Source organism: Podarcis liolepis (assembly GCF_965112155.1).
Source record: "Podarcis liolepis genome assembly, chromosome: 13".
Lineage (NCBI taxonomy): Eukaryota > Metazoa > Chordata > Lepidosauria > Squamata > Lacertidae > Podarcis > Podarcis liolepis.
Genome location: NC_139573.1, coordinates 22,979,256 through 23,001,493, shown reverse-complemented (window position 1 = coordinate 23,001,493; position 22,238 = coordinate 22,979,256). Strand labels below are relative to the sequence as shown.

General features: G+C 42.2%; 1 protein-coding gene across 1 annotated transcript; it reads left to right on the top strand.

Annotated features, from left to right (window-relative positions):
* Window positions 1-291: 291 nt before the first annotated feature.
* On the top strand, window positions 292-19,821 carry LOC310692304 (vomeronasal type-2 receptor 26-like; the record flags this gene model as incomplete). The annotated part of the gene is made up of 4 exons (XM_083473020.1): window positions 292-1,122; window positions 16,979-17,206; window positions 17,555-17,681; window positions 18,926-19,821. 4 exons carry the CDS (start codon window positions 292-294, stop codon window positions 19,819-19,821), a joined length of 2,082 nt encoding a protein of 693 aa, XP_083329146.1.
* Between the last annotated feature and the right edge of the window lie 2,417 nt (window positions 19,822-22,238).

Sequence of the window (22,238 nt, the reverse complement as noted above, 5' to 3'; positions counted from 1 at the left end):
TTTATTTCTGTGACAAATCATATTGTTGACATAAGTGGAATCTTCCCATCTCCAGCCAAGGAAATCTTAGCAGCAAAATGAGAAGCCTTACAGAGATCTGAACACAGATTTCAATAACAAGCATAAGACCCATATTGAGATTAATCCCTGCTTTTAATAATTTCATTATTTGTACTCCACTCATCTGACTGGGTTGCTCCAGCCAGTTTTCATCTATTCCAATCAGCATTTCCAACCATAGCATTTATTTCTCCAATCTCTCCTTAGCTCACATATGGCCCTGCTCCAGTGATGAATGATCAAACACCAGGATTTTCCTTCTACCAGATGGCCCCCCAGGAACGCCACCAATTTGCAGGAATTCTCTCTTTGCTTCTGCATTTCAGATGGACATGGATCGGGGTCCTTGTGATGGATAACGACAATGGAGAAAGATTTGTGCACACTGTGCTCCCAGTGTTTACACAAAGTGGTATCTGCTTTGCCTTTCTAGAAAAAATTCCAAAAATGAGTTTTGACAGTGACACAGAGGGTATGATTCAACATGGGGCAAAGCTGCATGATGAAATAATGAGCAGCAAAGCTAACATAGTGCTGGTCTATGGAGAATCTTATTCAATGGTAGTTTTAAGATGGCTTCCATTTCTAAAAAACTTTGTGCCTGTGACAATGAATATACAAGGTAAGGTATGGATAACAACAGCCCAGATGGAGTTCACTTCATTTGTCCTTCAACGCAATTGGGAGTCAAGATTGTTCCATGGCACTATATCGTTTGGAATTCACTTAAATGATTTAAGAGGATTTCATCATTATGTTAAAAGCATAAATCCTTCTACCACAGATGGAGATGGTTTCCTCAGGGACTTCTGGCAACAAGCCTTTGGCTGTGGATTCCCAAATTCCATGGTTGGCAATGTGGTGGGGACTATATGCACTGGGAAAGAGAAGCTGGAGAGCCTTCCTGGGGGTTTTTTTGAAATGAGCGTGACTGGCCATGGCTATAGCATCTATAATGCTGTTTATGCTGTGGCCCATGCTTTGCATGTGTTGACCTCATCTAACTTCAGAGGAATGGTTCACAAAAGGAGACAGAAGGATTGGAACCAACAGTTATGGAAGGTAAGGGGTTGAAGATTCTCATCTTGCATAGCACCTTGGAATAATGTTACTTCCTCCCAGCATCTGGGGTTCCTCAGTTCTGTTTGTTTCCTGGCTTTACTACTTTCTGCATGGGTGTGAGAAAGAGGAAACTAGTGTTGGATTCATAAATGTATGACATATTGAGATGCTTTCAAATTTTGGCTAAACAATGAAAGAGGAATGAGTCAATGAGCTTATTCCAGCAGAAAATATCCATGGTGGGGGTGGGGCTGATGAATGAGCAGTCAATTGAGATGTGGCTCCAATCACAACTTGAAAGCAGTGGTGGCAGCCAGAGGCATCTGCATCATTCTCTTAGCAACCTCTAGTCCCCAAATGCTTTGTCAGAGCAAGTGATCCCACAACAATCTTGAGAGAGAGCAGACTGACAAAAATAACAAGCAAGCAGGATGTGTAGGATATAAAATATATTGGAAAATCCACTTCCACCCACACATGACTCAATCACCATCAACCATTGACTCTGGGCTCGGCTCACCATTAAATTAAATTTGAGGTTTAAAAGTTTCCTATGTGTGAGCATCTTTTCATAGAAACAAACTTCACCATTCCTGCATTAAATCTTTATCTGAAAGATAAAAATGCGGCCTTTCCTAAGCTCCTGCTTTTTTCAATCTAGCTCCATCACTTTTTGAGAAGTATCTCATTTAACAACACTGCAGGAGATGAGGTCTCCTTCAACCAGTATGGGGAGGTAATCACTGGCTTGGATATTATCAACTGGATTATTTCCTCCAACCAATCCTTTCATAGAGTGAGAGTTGGAAGGATGAACCCAAAGGCTTCTCCAGATCATGCATTTACCCTTGATGAAGATGCCATAACATGGCACAGCTGGTTTAACCAGGTAGGGTCCAAGGGTCTTTTATTTCAAAGGAGTTCCACTATTGAATAAGCACTGATTTATTGTCCAGATTTCTAAAACTGCTTTCATTTAACAATCATACACACCCATGAAAATCCGATTTTTGATTGAAATAATATTACTGTTTATGAATTGATATAAATAGGAAACCCCACAGATTTCTGCCCTGGCTGATGTGCCAGAAAGAATGAAGAAGTAATGTGGGTGGAAAGGCAACATAAATTGCAAAGGAAAAATTGAGAGAAGACAGGATCAAGTAGAAGAGGAAACAGAAGGAGCAGAAGAAGAGGAGAAAAGAGGAGCGATAGTGAAGAAGCTTGAGCAGGAAATTTTACACACATGAGTCTTACAGGAATGGCTGTCAGGGAAAGGTTACACAGCACACCTGGCCTCCCGACAGCAACGTTGCTGCATTACCAGGAGGGAGATAGGTAGGCACAATGCAGTGGAAGTTCAGTGCTGCACTGGCAGTGGGTATGCATTGGTCCATATGACTTTTAGACCATCTCTCTCCCTTCCACTAAATGGCAGTAGCACCACTGCCAGTACGACTGAAGTATGGCAGCCTTCACGGCCAACCACTCTTTCTGATTTTTATTGTACTTTTTTATTTTTCAGTTGTTAACTACATCTGTACACTACCCATGGAACTAATTTTTACTGCCAGTTTTTGTAATAGATGCATATTTTTACCCATATATTGGTTCTGTTCCATTTCCTCATAAGATGGGTGACACCTGGCTTGAGAGCAGTACATGTGAAAAGGATCTAGGAGTCTTGGTTGACCACAAACTTGACATGAGCCAACAGTGTGACGCGGCAGCTAAAAAAGCCAATGCAATTCGGGGCTGCATCAATAGGAGTATAGCATCTAGATCAAGGGAAGTAATAGTGCCACTGTATTCTGCTCTGGTCAGACCTCACCTGGAGTACTGTATCCAGTTCTGGGCACCACAGTTCAAGAAGGACACTGACAAACTGAAACGTGTCCAGAGGAGGGCAACCAAAATGGTCAAAGGCCTGGAAACAATGCCTTATGTGGAACGGCTAAGGGAGCTGGGCATGTTTAGCCTGGAGAAGAGGAGGTTAAGGGGTGATATGATAGCCATGTTCAAATATATAAAAGGATGTCATATAGAGGAGGGAGAAAGGTTGTTTTCTGCTGCTCCAGAGAAGCGGACGTGGAGCAATGGATCCAAACTACAAGAAAGAAGATTCCACCTAAACATTAGGAAGAACTTCCGACAGTAAGAGCTGTTCGACAGTGGAATTTGCTGCCAAGGAGTGTGGTGGAGTCTCCTTCTTTGGACGTCTTTAAGCAGAGGCTTGACAACCATATGTCAGGAGTGCTCTGATGGTGTTTCCTGCTTAGCAGGGGGTTGGACTCGATGGCCCTTGTGGTCTATTCCAACTCTATGATTCTATGAAATTAGTTTTTTATTGAAAAGAACACTCACAAAATACATATGTTAAGATTCATATTCAGAATATATATTAGAGGAGTGATATCCTCTTTTTCAGCAAGCAGAAAAACCACTGGGATGAAAGCAGAAAAGAGTACTGGAAATTCCTGGCTCCTCGCTAAATTTACAAAGCTATCAGGACAGGAAAGTAAGCAAAATTTTACAAATTGGGAGATCAAAATAAACATTGGTGAGGCAGAATAAAACGGAGTAGGATAGGGGGAATAAAAACTCTAATGCAGTTATCCTGAGTTATCTGAACAAAAAGCCCACCACATAAACTTTAAGGTAAGAGTTAACCTGACATTCATAAGAGCCTTTGTAAAAATGTAAATTGGTTCCAACAAAAAAGAATGACAAGTATCATGAATATTTTTATCAAATAATATAAAAATATATAGTTATATTATGCTTCCTTTCTGCTCTGTAATGTGTGAGCTCTGCCCAAACACTTCAGTATCAGTGAAAAGGAGGTATTATTGCCAGCTTTCAATGAACAGTAATATCTGCTATATCGTACCAGGCATTTTCTCCCTCTACAAACAAAAAGGACCAGAATCCAAAAGATTCCCTAATAATTTTTCTCTTTATTATAATTATGCTCTTTCATTTATGGATCAGACTCAGCCTCTTTCTGTCTGTACTGAGAGTTGCCAACCTGGATCTAGCAAGAAAGTGAAGGAAGGAGAGCCATTTTGTTGCTACGATTGTACTCCATGCCCAGAGGGGAAGATTTCAAGTATGGAAGGTAAGAAATACACATAGACGCCTGAATCCACTCTGCATTACTTGGACTCAGCTCCCATTGAAATAAATGCAAGACATGTACATATGCTTAAGTTAGTCTGGATCAAACTCAGAACAGCTGTTAATCAGAGGAATATGCACATAACTCAATAGGTTAATCTTTTAATGCTTAGAATGTTAATGAAAGGTTATGGAGACTTTTAATGCTGTTTGCCTAGAGAATGGCAATCTCTACCACATTTAGCATACCTATAACACCCTAAATAGAAGATCACACCATTTTCATTGCAGCATCCCTCTCTTCACTCTGATACTACTTTAGATTCATGTAACACTTAAGCAGTTATACTCAGCCCTGTAGACATTTTACAATATCAGCACTGACTGTATTAGTGGAATGGGCTTGTGAAAAGGGAGCAACTATGGCATGTTGTAGAAATAATGGCAATAAACATCTTTCCTTTTCCAGATATGAATGACTGTAATAAATGCTCAGATGAAAACTATCCTAGCAAGAGGCAAGATACATGTGTTCCCAAGGTTATAAGCTTCTTGTCTTATGCAGAACCTTTGGGCATCAGTTTAGCCTTCCTTGCTCTTTGCTTTGCTTTGATCACAGCACTGGTGCTGGGAATATTTCTAAAGAACCACAATACTCCCATCATCAAGGCCAGCAACCGGAACCTCACCTACACTCTCCTCATCTCCCTACAGCTCTGCTTCCTTTCCGCTTTATTGTTCATTGGCCAACCTGAGACCGTGACATGTCTCCTCCGACAAACTGCTTTTGGCATCATCTTCTCAGTGGCAGTTTCTTGTGTGCTGGCAAAGACCATCACTGTGGTTCTGGCTTTCATGGCCACCAAACCAGGTTCCAGGATGAGGAAGTGGGTGGGGAAAAGACTGGCCTCCTCCATTGTTCTTTCCTGCTCCCTTATTCAAACTTTCATATGTACTGTGTGGCTGGCAACCTCTCCTCCATTCCCAGATCTTGACATGCATTCACTGGCTGAAGAAATTATACTAGAATGTAACGAAGGCTCTGTGACAATGTTTTACTCTACCCTTAGCTATATGGGCTTCCTGGCAGCTGTGAGTTTCACAGTGGCTTTTCTTGCTAGGAAGTTACCTGACAGTTTCAATGAAGCCAAGTTTATAACTTTTAGCATGTTGGTCTTTTGTAGTGTTTGGCTGTCCTTTATTCCCTCCTACCTGAGCACCAAGGGGAAATACATGGTGGCTGTGGAGATCTTCTCTATCTTAGCCTCCAGCTCTGGTCTGCTGTGTTGCATCTTTGCCCCCAAATGCTACATTATTCTGTTGCAGCCTCAACTGAACAACAGGGAACAGCTAATAAGAAGAAAAGAATGAAATTTTTATTGTGAGTTATTTGTTATGATATATTAGTGTATGTTTATCTTAGTTTTTTGTAGTGTTTATCTTTTTTCCAATTTACTTGAGCATGAAAGGGAAATATATGGGAACTGAGGGGATCTTCTGCATTTTAGCCTCTAGTGCTGGATTGTAAGGTTGCATTCCCCCCATCCCCAATACCCGATTCCTTTTTTCAATCAAGCATGTGTATTCTGTGGCTAATACCTTCTCTCCCATTCACTGACCAAAGAAATCATACTAGAACATAACAAGGGGTCTTTGTCTATGTTTTACTCTGCTCTTGGCTACATGGCTTTTTTTGCCAGGAAGTTACCTGACAGCTTTACTGAAGTCAATATGATCACTTACAGCATGTTGATCCATTGCAGTGTTTGGTTGTAGACCCAAGCTGTTAGGAGTCCAGGTTCCCAGATTGATAACATAGTAAACATATATAATTAAAAAGGAGAATTAAGTGCAAAAACAAGCAATTAGCTCTGGACTGCTCTAGCCAAGCATCCGGCATCACCACTAAATTGACCCTTCTAAGGAGTCCTTCCTACGTCTACAGAAGATATTGAACCTGTGACCCTTAGATTTCTTGTTTTGTTTCCTGTCTAGTAGCCTTCCTATTCGTCTATGTCTCGGGCTCCTTGGGTCATCTGCAGCCCCGTCATGTGACAAAAGGCTGTCTCTCTCACTTTTCATGCCTGTTTGTGCTTCCTGAGAGCTTTGGCTTGGTTCCAGCCTGCTCTCAGCTACTACCTTATCAGTCTGCCTTTCAAGGTCATGAGGAGGCAAAGCCTGCAGCTGTTGGTTCTCTTCTGCCTGAGTAAAATCCAAGCCTCTCTGATCCTGTCTGCTTTCTGCAGCCGGCTGCAAACCTACACTGGGAGCTGGCGTATTCATGACACAATCACAGTGTTGGGGGTGAGCTGATAAGTGGTGGACAAACTGACACAACAACTTTCTGAGATTGAAAATTACCACAACTTTATTGATTAGAGATGTAGGTAGGCTTTGGTTTAGGCATTGGGTGTGCATCCTGATATAATAATAATAATAATAATAATAATAATAATAATAATAATAATAATTTATTATTTATACCCCGCCTATCTGGCTGGGTTTTCCCAGCCACTCTAGGCGGCCTCCAACCAAATATTAAAAACAACACAGCATCAGGCATTAAAAACTTCCCTAAACAGGGCTGCCTTCAGTTGTCTTTTAAAAGTAAAATAGTTTATTGCCTTGACATCTGCTGGGAGGGTGTTCCACAGGGCAGGCGCCACTACTGAGAAGGCCCTCTCTCTGGTTCCCTGTAACCTCACTTCTCACAGGGAGGGAACCACCAGAAGGCCCTCGACGCTGGAACTCAGGCTGGATGATGGGGGTGGAGACGCTCGTTCAGGTATATGGGTCCGAGGCCGTTTAGGGCTTTAAAGGTCAGCATCAACACTTTGAATTGTGCTCGGAAACGTACTGGGAGCCAATGAAGATCTTTCAGGACCAGTGTTATATGGTCTCGGCGGCCACTCCCAGTCACCAGTCTATCTGCCATATTCCGAATTAATTGCAGTTTTCAAGTCACCTTCAAAGGTAGCCCCACATAGAGCGCATTGCAGTAGTCCAAGCGGGAGATAACTAGAGCATGTGCCCCTCTGGCAAGACAATCTGCGGGCAGGTAGGGTCTCAGCCTTCATACCAGATGGAGCTGGTAAACAGCTGCCCTGGACACAGAATTAACCTGCGCCTCCATGGACAGCTATGAGTCCAAAATGACTCCCTGGCTGCGCACCTAGTCCTTCAGGGGCACAGTTACCCCATACAGGATCAGGGAGTCCTCCTTACCAGCCCGCCCCCTGTCCCACAAGAACAGTACTTCTGTCTTGTCAGGATTCAACCTCAATCCGTTAGCTGCCTCCAGACACTCACACAGGACTTTCACTGGTTCTGATTTAAAAGAGAGGTAGCTCTGGGTATCATCCACATATTGATGAACACCCAACCCAAACCCCCTGATGATCTCTCCCAGCGGCTGCATGTAGATGTTGAAAAGCATGGGGGAGAGGACGCAACCCTGAGGCACCCCACAAGTGAGAGCCCAGGGTTCTGAACACTCATCCCCCACCACCACTTTCTGGACACAGCCCAGGAGAAAGGAGCAGAACCACTGTATAACAGTGCCGCCAGCTCCCAGCCCCTCAAGACGGTCCAGAAGGATGTTATGCTTGATTGTATCAAAAGCCACTGAGATCCAGCAGAACTAGGAAACTGTTCTCACCTTTGTCCCTAGCCTGGTGGAGATCATCAACCAGCACGACCAAGGCAGTTTCAGTCCCATGGTGAGGCCTGAATCCCAATTGGGATCACATAGGGACACTGCAGTCTAGGGATCTTGGTCACACATAACATCTGAAAGCCATGGTGGCAGCTCCTAAGCAAGAAATGTGCCCTGTGAAATCATTGGCATTCAAACCACAAGCTAATATTGCCTTTTTGAGGACAGCTGTGCATTGGCTATGGGAATGTCAGGGACTGGGTGGAGGCAGAGGAATGGTGGAGACTGCCTCCCCATCCTGACCCTTCCAGGGAAGAGGAAGACAGTATAGATTTACAACAAGGGTTTGGGGGAGGTGACAACCCAGAGGCAGATGAGGGGGGAAGATGGGAAATAATGGGAAAGCCGGAGCAGCAGCTGGCTGGCATATTGACATTAGAAAGCATTCCAGACCCACCCACCATCTCCCAGAACCCGGCAAGCCTTAAAAGTAGGAGAGCAAAGAGCTCAAAGACAGAGGGCACTTAGCAGTACGAGGAGGTGATGATGATGATGAATGAGGAAGTGGGAGAGACAGAGGGTGGAGATTCACTTGGGACAACATTATCCAAGAGGCTGGGTTCTATAGCCTCTCTGTGTAAAGTTTGAAATAAAAAAGGACTGTAAGAAACTTTCTCTTGACTTTATACTTTCTGGGTAACCAGGAGCCGATGATAGCATCCTGACAGGGACAAGAATGATTTCTCGGCCAGCTTCTTGAAGGAGTCCAACGAGAGCTGGCAGTTCTCAGACCCAGCAGGAATAATAATTAAAACGTAATCTCAGTCATGAATGACCTGATGTAGCCCTGTTCTGTGTTTCATTGTCCATTACAAAAAGGTGCTGAATGTTTTGAATGCTGCAGAGACTTCCGGGGTGGCGCCATCGGCAATGGCAGACTCCCTCTGAACCGGAGGGACCAGCTCCACGCAAAATGGGTCTTTTCCGCTGCGGCAAAGCAGGGACACTTTCAGAAATCACAGGCGGATGAAGCCTGTGACCGTGGGACTCGGCAGGCACCTTTAGCACCCCCCAACCCGCAAAGGAACCCACTAACGGGCTCCGAAGTGAAGAGGGGGGAGTGGCGCAGTGCTGTGAGTCAACTGCTATTTCCGAGGAGCGAAGCCGCACAGCCGTTGCCGGAGAGCACTGCCTTTTTCCTGGGAAAATTTGGCATCTAAAGTATCGCCCGTTGAGTACTCAAACATTGAACAATTGGACTTCAAATAAGAACTGGCAATTAGAAAGGAATTGGACTTAAAATTTACCTTAATTAGGCACTGAAACGGGAAGGTCTAAACAGGAAGTCAGCCTTCCGTTTCCTTGTAGTCAGAAGAAAGCAAAGACAACATAAACTAGAGCTTTGAAAATTACTTTTAAAGGATTGGTTTTTCACCATTTAAAATCGTTGAACCCCCCTTCGGTAGCAGGAGAAGAAGGGGGATCTTTTTTTTTGGACTGTTTAAACCTGCAGAAGTGAGTTTAAAGTAAAGTAACTTTCCACCGCCCCGACCCTGGAGCGGGGTGTCAGAATTGACGTTTTGAAGCTCATTGACCAGAGACAAATGTTTCTTGACAGATAGTTAAAAGAAGAGTAACATTGTGATTCCATTGTTTCTTTTCGCATTTTAAAGGAACTAATATTGACAAAATATCTAAAAAGAACAAATCTTGTTGCTATTGTTCGTAAAAGAAAGAACAACCAGAATTTCCTCCCCTAGAGGGGAACTGTGAAATTGTAACCAATTCTAGGGAGCTTGCAGCTGCCACAGATTACAACCGTGGGAAAAGGACTTGTGACCTTGCAGGACAATGCTATCAGAAGCACTGTTGGGTGCTTTCTCCAAAATAAATGCCCTATTGGACCAGTTAAGTCAGAAGACGGATTTGATGACTAATGAGGCCAGAACATTTGAACAGGTAGTGGGAAATTATATGGAGCCCACCCAGGAACTTAAACAGGAGTGTGTCCTGACAGAGCAGATGAGAGAAGAGGATGTTGCAGAATCTTGGGCGCCAGAGATGGAGGGACTTTTGGCCCAGCAGGAAGATGAGCCTTTGGATTTGACAAATGAATTTGGAAAAAACCAGATTTGAAAAGACAAAGTTTGGATTGATTTGGAAATGGGGGGTTGGACTGACCCCCCTATGCAGGGATGTTTGGACTTTCTGAGTCTGGCAATGGGAGGTCAGAGGTTTAGAGTTGTTGGGACTTCCAATTTTGGAGGGAATTTGAAACATGTTTTAAAATACTACATGGAGTCTAGTCTGGACTATGAGAAAGGGGCTGATTTGTCAAAAAGGGTCAAAAACACTAGCAAGCTGGAGTTCCCACGAGTGAAAGGAAAATATGAAGAAGAGCTGCGGAAGGGACATGGAAGAGATTTGAAGGCCTCGGACATAAGATCACCAGGTTAATGTGCCAGACTAATGGGATAAAAAGGACTGACAATCCCGGGACTGGGGGGAGGGGATGCTGGAAAAAGATTGGATTGTTCCCCCCCCCTCTTTTTTATCATTAGAAATGTTTTATGAACGTTGGAAAAATGTTGAAATGAAATTACTTGGCTCTTGTAAAAATGTTTAAAGAATTAGGTAAAAAGGTAATGGTTATGAGAAGCTGGTAAAAATAAGATTTAAGTCTTAAGTTTTAAGGTTTTTTATAAGATAAGATGAAAATAGAGTAAGGTAATGTAATGACAGAATATTATGAATTATGGAAAGGATTTGCTGTGACAATTATTAATCAAGATACAAGAGATGGGAGGAGGAGGAGGTCATGGAAAGAAGGTAATGAAAGTGGAGAATTTGAAAATGATGGTTTTATTTTTTCTTTTTCTTTTTCTGTTTTTGTCTCTTTTTTGTAATTTTGTTTTTTTTTCTTTGTAATTTTAAAAAATTCTTTTTTCAATAAATATCATTTTTTTAAAAAAAATGAATGTTTTGAATGCTGCAAATGCGGTGGAGCAACCAACAAGCATGGCTTTGTTGAAGAACTAATTGTCCTGAAACTTGAAACACAATAAATGAAAATCCTTTGAATGTATGGGGAGCAGGCAAAAGGTGGTTTCAATATCGCACTCTGCCATGAGGGCACCCAACCTACACTTTCTGATCAATTTTACTTCATGGTCCATGGCTGGGTATCCAACGAAACATAGTTCGGGTGCTAAACCTCAGTTACTGGATCTTTCCTTTTTCTTGAATATTGAATCTAGTGTCCATTTCTTGTTGTGGTACATTCCAAATCCCACTCGCCCTTCCAATCTATCTATCTGAGAAAGGTTCTGATCAGAATATGCAACAAATAACTTCTCTCAATTTCCCAACTTTAGCTTACTGTATCAAGGAGAGAATGGGTTCTTTTTGGTTTGAGGGCCTTCCTCTTTATACTAACAGTTTACAAAGTAACTTTCGTTACAAGTATTTTGTATTTTTAATTAAAAGTTAATGGTTGTCTTTAAGCTCACTGACTATATTTTGTTAAAGCTAAATGTGCTTTAGATGTTGAAATTTGTAAAAGTGCTGAGTTAAGAAATACAGAATTAAATGGAGCTTTCTCTCAAACAACTATTACATGCACAGACTAGAGGTCCTGCCTCATGGCTTCTTCGGAGATGTGAACTGAGGCTCCCATGGCCTGATTCCAAGATGCTACATACACCATTTTACATTTTGGAGTCTCCTTTGGCTACAGGAGCTGTTAGGATGAATTCCAAACTTCACCATTTCCCTCTCCACCACTGTTCCCATATAATTAACGAAGGAGAATTTAAAATGAGAGTTGTAAATATTCTCCAGCAATCCTACAGGGAACCCAGCATTTTGTCTTTCTAATTACCTTACCTACAGATCAAAAGGTCTGTAATTAATTCTGCTGCTACTCAAACCCCTGGTGAAGCTTCAGTGGCCACTGGAAAAACTCAAAGCAAAGCTTGCAGATGGTCTGATAAATATAGACATGATTATGATCCTCAATATTCAAGATTTCAGCCTCTCATGAAACTATCGTACCTTTCAGGTTAGACAGTTTTAATATCTTGATAGTTCTGTAGAAGAGATTAAATGAATCTGTGGATAGATAGAATATGTGCCCTTGTATGCAAGATGTTGGTTGTCTTGCTGCTGGCACTATTTACTCCAAAGGTATGTCAGCTCCACATAGCAAATTGCAAGGTTCCATATATACACCAGCCACTTCATAAGTACCATCGATCAGGAGATTTTATCATTGGTGGCATTGCTTCTCATGGTGGCTTTGTCTCCAATCCAGGAACCTTCACTGAACAAGCCCCACCAGAATTATCTGAAGAGCTTGTGTAAGAATGTTTTGTTCCCCCTTCTATTTATTATGTCGCTGGAGTGGTCAGTCCTAGAACAGCAGCCTAAGAACACTTGCTGGGGCTACAACCCTATACACACGTACTTGAGAATACCTTCCTTCAAATTCAATAAGATCTATCTCTGTCTGCATGTGAAGAGCTTGTGTAAGAACCAGCGGCGTAGCGTGGGTTATCAGCACCCGGGGCAAGGCAAGTAATTTGCGCCCCCTAACCCGGGGCAAGGCAATTAATTTGCGCCCGCCGCCCCCTAACCCGGGGCAAGGCAAGTACAGTAATTTACCCTCCCAAGCAGCAGCAGCGAGGCTTCTCTTTCCCCCGCGCTCTCCTGGAGCTGCCTCTTTTCATTCCTTACAGCAGCGTTTCCTGGCTGCTCCCCCCCCCCACTTCCCCTCTCTCTCCTCCTCGCTCTGCTTGCCTTGCCCTGCCTGAGGGTGCCCTGAGGAGACTCCGCTCTCCTTTTTGACCAGGCGAGGTGGAAAAGTCTCTTCCCGCCCCCTCGCCAGACTCCCTGCTCGGCTCGGCTCACTACCCAGGCGGCCAGTGGAGAGAGAGCCGCAATTACCATAAAGCTCCTCTCCCTCCGCTTCGCCAAGCTGTCAAAGCCCCGGCAGCAGCGGCAAAGGCAGCAGCAGGCGCAGCCAGACCCCCGCCAGCCAGCCAGCCCGCCCGCCCGCCCGCCCGCCCGGCTTCCTCTCCTTTTTTTGCCCGCGGCAGAAGGCTTCGCTCTCCCCCTTCCGCGACCTCCTCGCCAAGCCGTGGATTTTAGTAGGGGCAGAGAGCTGCTAGTGCGAGCGCGCCCCCTGCCCATGTTGCGCCCGGTGCGGCTGGCACCCCTGGCACCCCCCACGCTACGCCACTGGTAAGAACTAGTTTTGTGTCTGTTTTTATTTTCATTTAATATTTCCATTTAGTTAAAAGAAATATCTCTGCAGAAGAAGAAGATCACACAACAAAGGAATCTCCAAAGGGAAATGCAAAAGGTCTCTCTCTCTCTCTCTCTCTCTCTCTCTCTCTCTGTGTGTGTGTGTGTGTGTGTGTGTGTGTAGGAAGGATTTATTTGTTTAAGCACACAATCTTTGTTCTCTTCCTTTTGGTTCTTTCTCACTACTTTATTGTGCCACATTCCTCCTTGTTTTTTACTCATCTTGTGCCCCCTTTTCTGTTTCTATTCTGGCACCACTCATTTTGTTCAACAGTTTCCATAGACCATCCTCACAGTACGTAGGAGACCTCATTCCAGTAACATTACCCTGATAAGACAAATTGACTGAGAAATTGCTCTCACTAACCTTAACAAACAGCAGCTTCCATGATTCTTTGTGGAAGCCAAGCCTGTTTAAAGTGGTATCATATTGCTATAGAAGTATGGTTATATAATGTGCTTCCGTGGGCTGAGCAGAAAGTTATGCTGCCTAATAATTTTATTTATGCTACCTTGCTTGGTGGTAAAAACTGTACTGTAGTAAATAATGTACTGGTTTAAATACATAGTCTTGTGCTTGAAATAGCTCCTTTATTCTGTGCATTTTGACAAAGTGTCTTTAAAAAGGAATCTCACTGAGAATGTATAGCATATGGTGTGTTCTGGAGTTGGCATTGTGTAGTTCTTTTTTCCCCTTATGCTAAAGACTGCCTAAATCTAAAGATTTAAGCTAAAGACTGCCTCAGAATAGATAGGACCTAAATGTGATTACTGTAAATAGATTTAGAGCATTGTTGTCTTTCAGCAAAAAGCAGAAGAGAAAGAAAACCCCACTGCACTGTGGTAGTGGGTATATTTGGGGGGGGGGCAGCTTAATCCAATGTAACAATGCGTGGGATTTCAGCCTTACAAATCTGTATTTATAAATATTGTTAGAACTGTGAGATATTCTTCTGATCAGGAATGCAACTCTTGTTCCAGCGTGGTGCCTAAGGGTTACCAGCATATCCTGGCCTTAGCATTTGCAGTCAAGGAGATCAATGAAAACCCTCACATCTTACCAAATCTCACCTTGGGCTTCCACATCTATGACAGCTATGTCACTGCAATTAAGACGTATCATGCCACAATGCTACTTTTATCTACACTGGAGAAATTTCTCCCCAACTATATATGTGATACACAGAATAATCTGACAGCTGTCATTGGGGGTCTTGACTCCCAGATCTCCCTTCATGTGGCAACTATCTTGGATATTTATAAGATTCCACAGGTAGGACACCTATGCCTGTTTCTGAGTGGAATATGAAAATTCAGTAAGGCAGTCATACTTTTTCTTTATTTCTTCCAGCTTCTTTTATGCTGTTTAGAAACATAAATGGGAACACTGGGATTATCATAACAATTATTCTTTTCTTTCTTTCTTTTGCATGTATTATGCACACTGAGAGCAGTTCATTAACAGCTGAAAAACAAAAAACCTATAACTGGAACATGATTTCCCTAGATTAGAACTAAATTTGAAAATAGATAGCATCCTTTTCTGAATCACCAATCCTGTTATGAACTGCCCATCTGTAGGCATAAAGTGAGAACCGACTTTATAAAATAGATCCTGATTTTCTCTGAAGCAACACCAGTTGAAAAACTAATTAAGTTGATTTTAACTGAGGGGGAATTAGATGCTATGCCAGTCATGCAATTAAAAATACTGTGATTAGCTGATGGAGATTGAGCTCCTTATGTGAATGGAAATACTTTGTATATCCCATTGCTCTGTAATTCAGGATTCATCAGAACTGACTCTGCTGGATCTTTCATCATTGCTGACTCAGGTAGTACAGTTTAGATATGAAATGCTTCCTGATGCTAAAGATGCACTATTTATATGGATGTTCAAATGGACATGTCAACTGCATTTCACAATGCATAACACTGCTATATAAATGGATGGTGTTTCTTCTCTCTTTCCAACACACCTCTCTTTAGCTCATATATGGCCCGGCTCCAGTGATGAATGATAAAACACCAGGACTTCCTTTCTACCAGATGGCCCCCCAAGAAGGCCACCAGTTTGCAGGGATGCTTTCTTTGCTTCTGCATTTCAGGTGGACGTGGATTGGGGTCGCTGTGGTTGACAATGACAGTGGAGAAAGATTTCTACAAAATGTGCTCCCACTCTTTTCAAACAGAGGTATTTGTTTTGCCTTTCAAGAAAGAATCCCCAGATTTACTTTTCTCACTGAAGGACTCGCTCTGATGCAACAGGGAGCAAATATACATGATAGAATGATGGGTAGCAAAGCCAATGTTGTGGTGGTCTATGGAGAAGTTTCTACCACTGTATTTTTTAGATGGCTCCCATATCTATCAATGCTTGGGAGCACGAAAACAAAAACAAAAGGTAAAGTATGGATATCAACAGCCCAATTTGAGTTCATTTCATTGGCCTTTCAACGAGATTGGGATGCAGAAATATTCAATGGTGGTATATCCATCAGAATTCACTCCAATGATCTACCACGATTTCATCAATATGTTGAGGGCAGAAACCCTTTCAATGCAGAAGGTGATGATTTCATCTGGGATTTCTGGCAACAAGCCTTTGGCTGTGTATTCCCACATCGCATTCTGGGTGATGCCAAGGGGGATATCTGCACTGGGAAAGAGAGAGTGGAGAATCTTCCTGCATCTCTCTTTGAAATGACAGTGCAAGGTCTAAGCTACAGCATCTACAATGCTGTCCACACTGTTGCCCATGCATTGCATGCCATGTTCTTGCAAAGACTCAGATACCCAGGAATGGTGGATGGAAGGAGAGAGAAGCTTCAGAAGCAGCAGTTCTGGCAGGTAAGGGGCAATAAATCATTAGCTTGCATGAGACTACAGTGGTACCTCACTCTATGAACTGAATTCATCCCAGAAGTCCGTTCTTAAACCAAAGTGTTCTTAAACCGAGGCACGCTTTCCCTACTGAGGCCTCCCGCCACTGGTGCCCTTCCACCATTCAGCTTCCGTTTGTCTTCTGAGGCAGAGTTTGCTAGCTGGAATACCTACTTCCGGTTTTGCAGAGTTCATTGACCAAATAGTTTGTGAACAAGACTGTTCGTAGAGCGAGGTATCACTGTATATAGTGAGTGTTCAAGTTCTTTAAGAAATATTTCCTCCTCCCTGCCTTCCCTGGTGATCTGTGCAGCATCCCTGTCTGCAATCTTTGCAGGATGAATCTTCCTTCAATCTGTTACTTCCAATCTGTTCAGGTATGCTGATGATCCAGCAGACTCTCATCCTTTTATTCCACATACATACACTCTCCATGCACAAAAGCACAGAAAGACATTTATTTACTCCTAGATTAGTAACCTATTCACACATACACCCATTCATTTCTTTTCTCACTATCACCCCAATTCACAGTTATTACGGTATATCATTCCTTGGCTGCAATATGAGGCTCTTTTCAAGAACTAATGGGGCATGCAGAACTTTTGGTGGCTTGGGGGGGAGTTTAGAAGCATTAGCACTTCCCTCTCTACCTAAAACCTATCTAAAACATCCCCCATATTAATACCAATAGGATTCCAAAATACACACATCTAGGCCTTCATGCAGTGCTAATAGGGAGTGGAGAAAAGGGGAAATTGCAAGCCATCCATGAGCCCCAAATAGGCTACCTGCATGTTTCAGGCAGTGGGACTCCCCTCTCTGCTCTAGATCTCTTTTTGAAACATTCAGATCCACCCTTTTCTAAATGCTTGCTTTCTCTTTTTTTCTATCTAGCTCCATCATTTTCTGAGAGCTGTCTCGTTCAACAACAGTGCTGGAGACATGGTGTCCTTCAATCAGAATGGGGAAGTAATATCTAGTCTGGACATTATCAACTGGGTTATTTCCTCCAACCAGTCCTTTCATAGGGTAAAAGTTGGGAGAATGGATCCTGAGGCTCCTCCAGACCAAGCCTTCACCCTTCATGAAGATGCCATAATATGGCACAAATGGTTTAATCAGGTAGAGTCACATTGTTAGCTAATTCAAAAGAAATTCATTCTAAAACAAGCAATGATTATTTGTCTTGATGTCTAAGATAAAGTACACTTGAGGATCAGGGGGAAAAACCTTATGAAAAAATCTCAATTATTTGCCCGATGTAAATTGATGTATTTGTCCAGGATGTGTGTGTTTATCGCTCTCTTCCCAAATGCAATGCAATGTTGTGTGACCCCTAAAACTATCTATGATATCTGCTATGTATTCTTTGTCTTAACACAGACAAGAATGCACTCAATGCAGAGCTGAACCTGATTCCAAACTCATCATTCTCATGAATATCATGCTTCTGCTTCATTTACGGATTAGGCTCAGCCTCTTTCTGTCTGTACTGAGAATTGTCACGCAGGATCAAGGAAGAAAGTGAAGGAAGGAGAACCGTTTTGCTGCTATGATTGCATCCCATGCCCAGAGGGAAAGATTTCAATCCAGGAAGGTAAGAGATATTTACCTTAAGTATAATTTGGATCCAGATGCAGTACTTCTATTGAGTTCCCTTTAACAGGAATGGGACAAATTAAGCCATGACTAACTTGTCCACTTGCTTTCAAAGTGACCAAGTGATACACAGGACACTTCCATACAATCACTTCATAGAGCCTTCATCCTGATTTGTGTGCACAATGTTTACAAGGAGTTTGTTCAATTAAAAGCTGAATGTGCTAGACAAAAGTAGATGTTTATTGTGTACTCATTCTACTGGCAGTCTGGATGCACCATATATATTCAGTACATATATGCATATATTCATACATATTAATTCAGTACATCATCCTTTTCCTTGAGATCTCTCCCACTTCACCATAATTCAGTACAGGGTTTATTTTGCCTCACCAGGTATTATTGCTCTTTCACAAATATGGGATGTCTTTAGCATGCCTTTCTGTTCATATCTGCCATAGCACCTTGGAGCATGTCATCTTACGCAATGAAATTTAATTTTTGTGAATTTCTTCAGTAAAAATAAGTTTAAAGAAGTTTAATTTTACCTTCTCAAAATGTCAGGTAAAGCTAAATAATAATAATAAATATAATATTAATATATAATATAACTGGAAGTAATTGTCAGTCACTTTTAATGACGTCATGCATCTTTACACTTATTTTACTTACCATGCAAAACTGTACAGTGGTACCTCTGGTTATGTACTTAATTCATTCCAGAGGTCCGTTCTTAACCTGAAACTGTTCTTAACCTGAAGCACCACTTTAGCTAATGGGGCCTCCCACTGCTGCTCCGCCGCCGCCGCGTGATTTCTGTTCTCATCCTGAAGCAAAGTTCTTAACCCAAGGTACTATTTCTGGGTTAGTGGTGTCTGTAACATGAAGCGTAGGTAACATGAAGCATATGTAACCCGAGGTACCACTGTATCTTAACCAAAACATCTTTTAACTTCCGAAGTCATACTCCAAATTTTGAGCACCACTCATATTTGGAATTCAGCACACTATGTAATACAACATTGATGCTCTTAGAGCACAAGATGTGGTACCATGTAGCTCTCTACCAATTAGGCCACCAACTACCACAATTACATAGGATCACAAAGCGCAGAATGTATGTTCTGACTTGAAGAGATCCTTATGTTGTGGGTGAACAAAAAATAAAATAAAGCATGTTGATGTGATTGATAGATTATGTATGAGCTGGGGACTGTACCGTTCTTTCTTTTTCCCCAGATATGAATGACTGTGATAAATGCTCAGACAAAGACTATCCAAGCAAGAACCAAGATGCATGTATTCCCAAGGATATAAGCTTCTTGTCTTATGAAGAACCTTTGGGTATCAGTTTAGTCTGCTTTTCGCTTTCATTTGCTCTGATCACAGCTCTGGTGCTGGGTACATTTGTGAAGCACCATGACACTCCCATAGTCATTGCAAACAACAGGAACCTCACCTACACTCTCCTCATTTCTCTCCTGCTCTGCTTCCTTTGTGCACTGCTCTTCCTGGGCCAGCCAGAGAAGCTGACATGTCTCCTCCGACAAACCACTTTTGGCATCATCTTCTCAGTGGCTGTTTCTTGTGTATTGGCAAAAACCATCACTGTGGTTCTGGCTTTCATGGCCACCAAACCTGGATCCAGGATGAGGAGATGGGTGGGGAAGGGACTGGCCAACACCATTGTCCTTTCCTGCTCCTTTGTTCAGGCAGGTATTTCTATTGTGTGGCTAGCAACCTTTCCCCCATTTCCAGATGCAGACAGTTACTCAGTGGCTAAAGAAATTATACTAGAATGCAATGAAGGGTCTGTGGTGATGTTTTACGTTGTTCTGAGCTATATGGGCTTCCTGGCAATTATTAGTTTCATTGTAGCTTTCCTTGCCAGGAAATTACCTGACAGTTTCAATGAAGCCAAGTTCATCAGTTTCAGCATGTTGGTCTTTTGCAGTGTTTGGCTATCCTTTATTCCATCCTACCTGAGCACCAAGGGAAAATACATGGTTGCTGTGGAGATCTTCTCTATCTTAGCCTCTGGTGCTGGACTGCTGGGTTGCATCTTTTCCCCAAAATGTTATATTATTGTGTTCAGGCCGCAGCTGAACAAGAGGGAGCAGCTAATAAGGAAGTAAAAAGGAAGGAAGGAAGGAAGGAAGGAAGGAAGGAATCGGGCCTTTGCTCAGCTACAACTACAATTTTCAAATCTATGTGGATGCAACTGATTCCTACCCAGTCCATACTCTCTTCCTTTATCTATAAGAATAAAAACCATTTTCAAAAAATATGTTAAACACAGCAATTAAACAGGACTTTCTATAATAATTTGTTTTATTATATTAACCCCATTATATGAGATGCCTATGAAATATAATTTTCACTAAGGTTCAATTATCTATTTTTAAGATAATCTTTAGGTGATATTATACTCTGGTAATTTTACCATCTATTAACTCCAATCTGAACCCAAAATCTATTCCATTCCAATACAGGGTCCATTCATTTCCTTTCAGTACTATTGTTTGTTTTTCTCTTGTGTGTTATTGAAATATATGTTCTTGCTTAAATAAACACATTTTTAAAAAAATGCAATGCCCCAGAGAAGGAAGTGAATTTATTTCAGTGACATTGCTTCTTATGTGCCTTCCTCTCTATTCCTATAAACTTCACTAAAGAAGCCCCACTGGAATTACCTGAATAACTTGTGTAAGAACGTGCCCCATTCTATCTATTATATCACTGGAGTGATCAGTCCTAGAATAGCAGCCTAATTACACCTGAAGAGCTGCAAACCTATACACACTTATTTGAAAATATATTCCCTTGAATTCAATAAGATCCATCTCTGTCTGAAAATGCACAGAATTGTGATGTCAAGGCAATTGAAAAAATACTGAACTAAAAACTCCACAGGGAAATGAATAATTTTATTGGGAAGCATATGGGGTGTTAGGGGAGGGGGTGTACCTCTGGTCAGGGCACCTTCTGGCATAGTTTATCCACCTTTCTTTTCAGTTCAGCAACTTTCACTGAAGAACCCCTATCTGCATTGCCTGAAGAGCTTGTGTAAGAACTTCTTTTCTATCTGTTTCATTTAATATTTCCATTTAGTTAAAAGGGATATATCTGAGTAGAGAAGAGCAAAGAGTGTGCTCTTCTTCACACAGGCTGCAGAAGCAGTTAACATAACCAAAGGAATCTCCACATAGATATTCAATAATTTTTCTTTTTAAGTATTTGTTTATTTATGCACACAATCTTTGTTCTCTTCCTATCGATTCTTTCTCTCACTACTTTCCTTTTTATACCAAGTTCCTCTTTGTTTTTTTAATCATCTTCTAACCCCTTTCTCTTTCCCTTCTGGCTTATCTGGTTTCGTTGTTCAGCAGTTTTCATAGACCCCATTCCCCTAACAGCTACAATTTTCCCATAGAATAGAATAGAATAGAATAGAATAGAATAGAATAGAATAGAATAGAATCATAGAGTTGGAAGAGGCCACAAGGGCCATCGAGTCCAACCCCCTGCCAAGCAGGAAACACCATCAGAGCACTCCTGGCATATGGTTGTCAAGCCTCTGCTTAAAGACCTCCATAGATGGAGACTCCACCACACTCCTTGGCAGCAAATTCCACAGTCGAACATCTCTTACTGTCAGGAAGTTCTTCCTAATGTTTAGGTGGAATCTTCTTTCTTGTAGTTTGGATCCATTGCTCCATGTCCGCTTCTCTGGAGCAGAAAACAACCTTTCTCCCTCCTCTATGTGACATCGTTTTATATATTTGAACATGGCTATCATATCACCCCTTAAACTCCTCTTCTCCAGACTAAACATGCCCAGCTCCCTTAGCCGTTCCTCATAAGGCATTGTTTCCAGGCCTTTGACCATTTTGGTTGCCCTCCTCTGGACACGTTCCAGTTTGTCAGTGTCCTTCTTGAACTGTGGTGCCCAGAACTGGATACAGTACTCCAGGTGAGGTCTGACCAGAGCAGAATACAGTGGCACTATTACTTCCCTTGATCTAGATGCTATACTCCTATTGATGCAGCCCAGAATTGCATTGGCTTTTTTAGCTGCCACGTCACACTGTTGGCTCATGTCAAGTTTGTGGTCAACCAAGACTCCTAGATCCTTTTCACATGTACTGCCCTCAAGCCAGGTGTCACCCATCTTGTATTTGTGCCTCTCATTTTTTTTGCCCAAGTGCAATACTTTACATTTCTCCCTGTTAAAATTCATCTTGTTTGTTTTTGCCCAGTTCTCTAATCTGTCAAGGTCATTTTGAAGTGTGATCCTGTCCTCTGGGGTGTTAGCAATTCCCAGGGGAAATGCCCAGATCTGAACAGGTGATTTCCTGATTCATTAATTCTGAAAAGCGCCAATTTTTGTGCTCATCCAGCCCACTGTAGAAATTCAGTTGCCATGAACAAAACAAGTAGCAAAGGCACTAAAGGATATTACAAATCTGTCCCCCACCATTTACAGATGGAGGGGCTGGGGACCAAGGACAGCCATCTGTTGTGATCTCTGATTCTTTGCACTATTGACCCT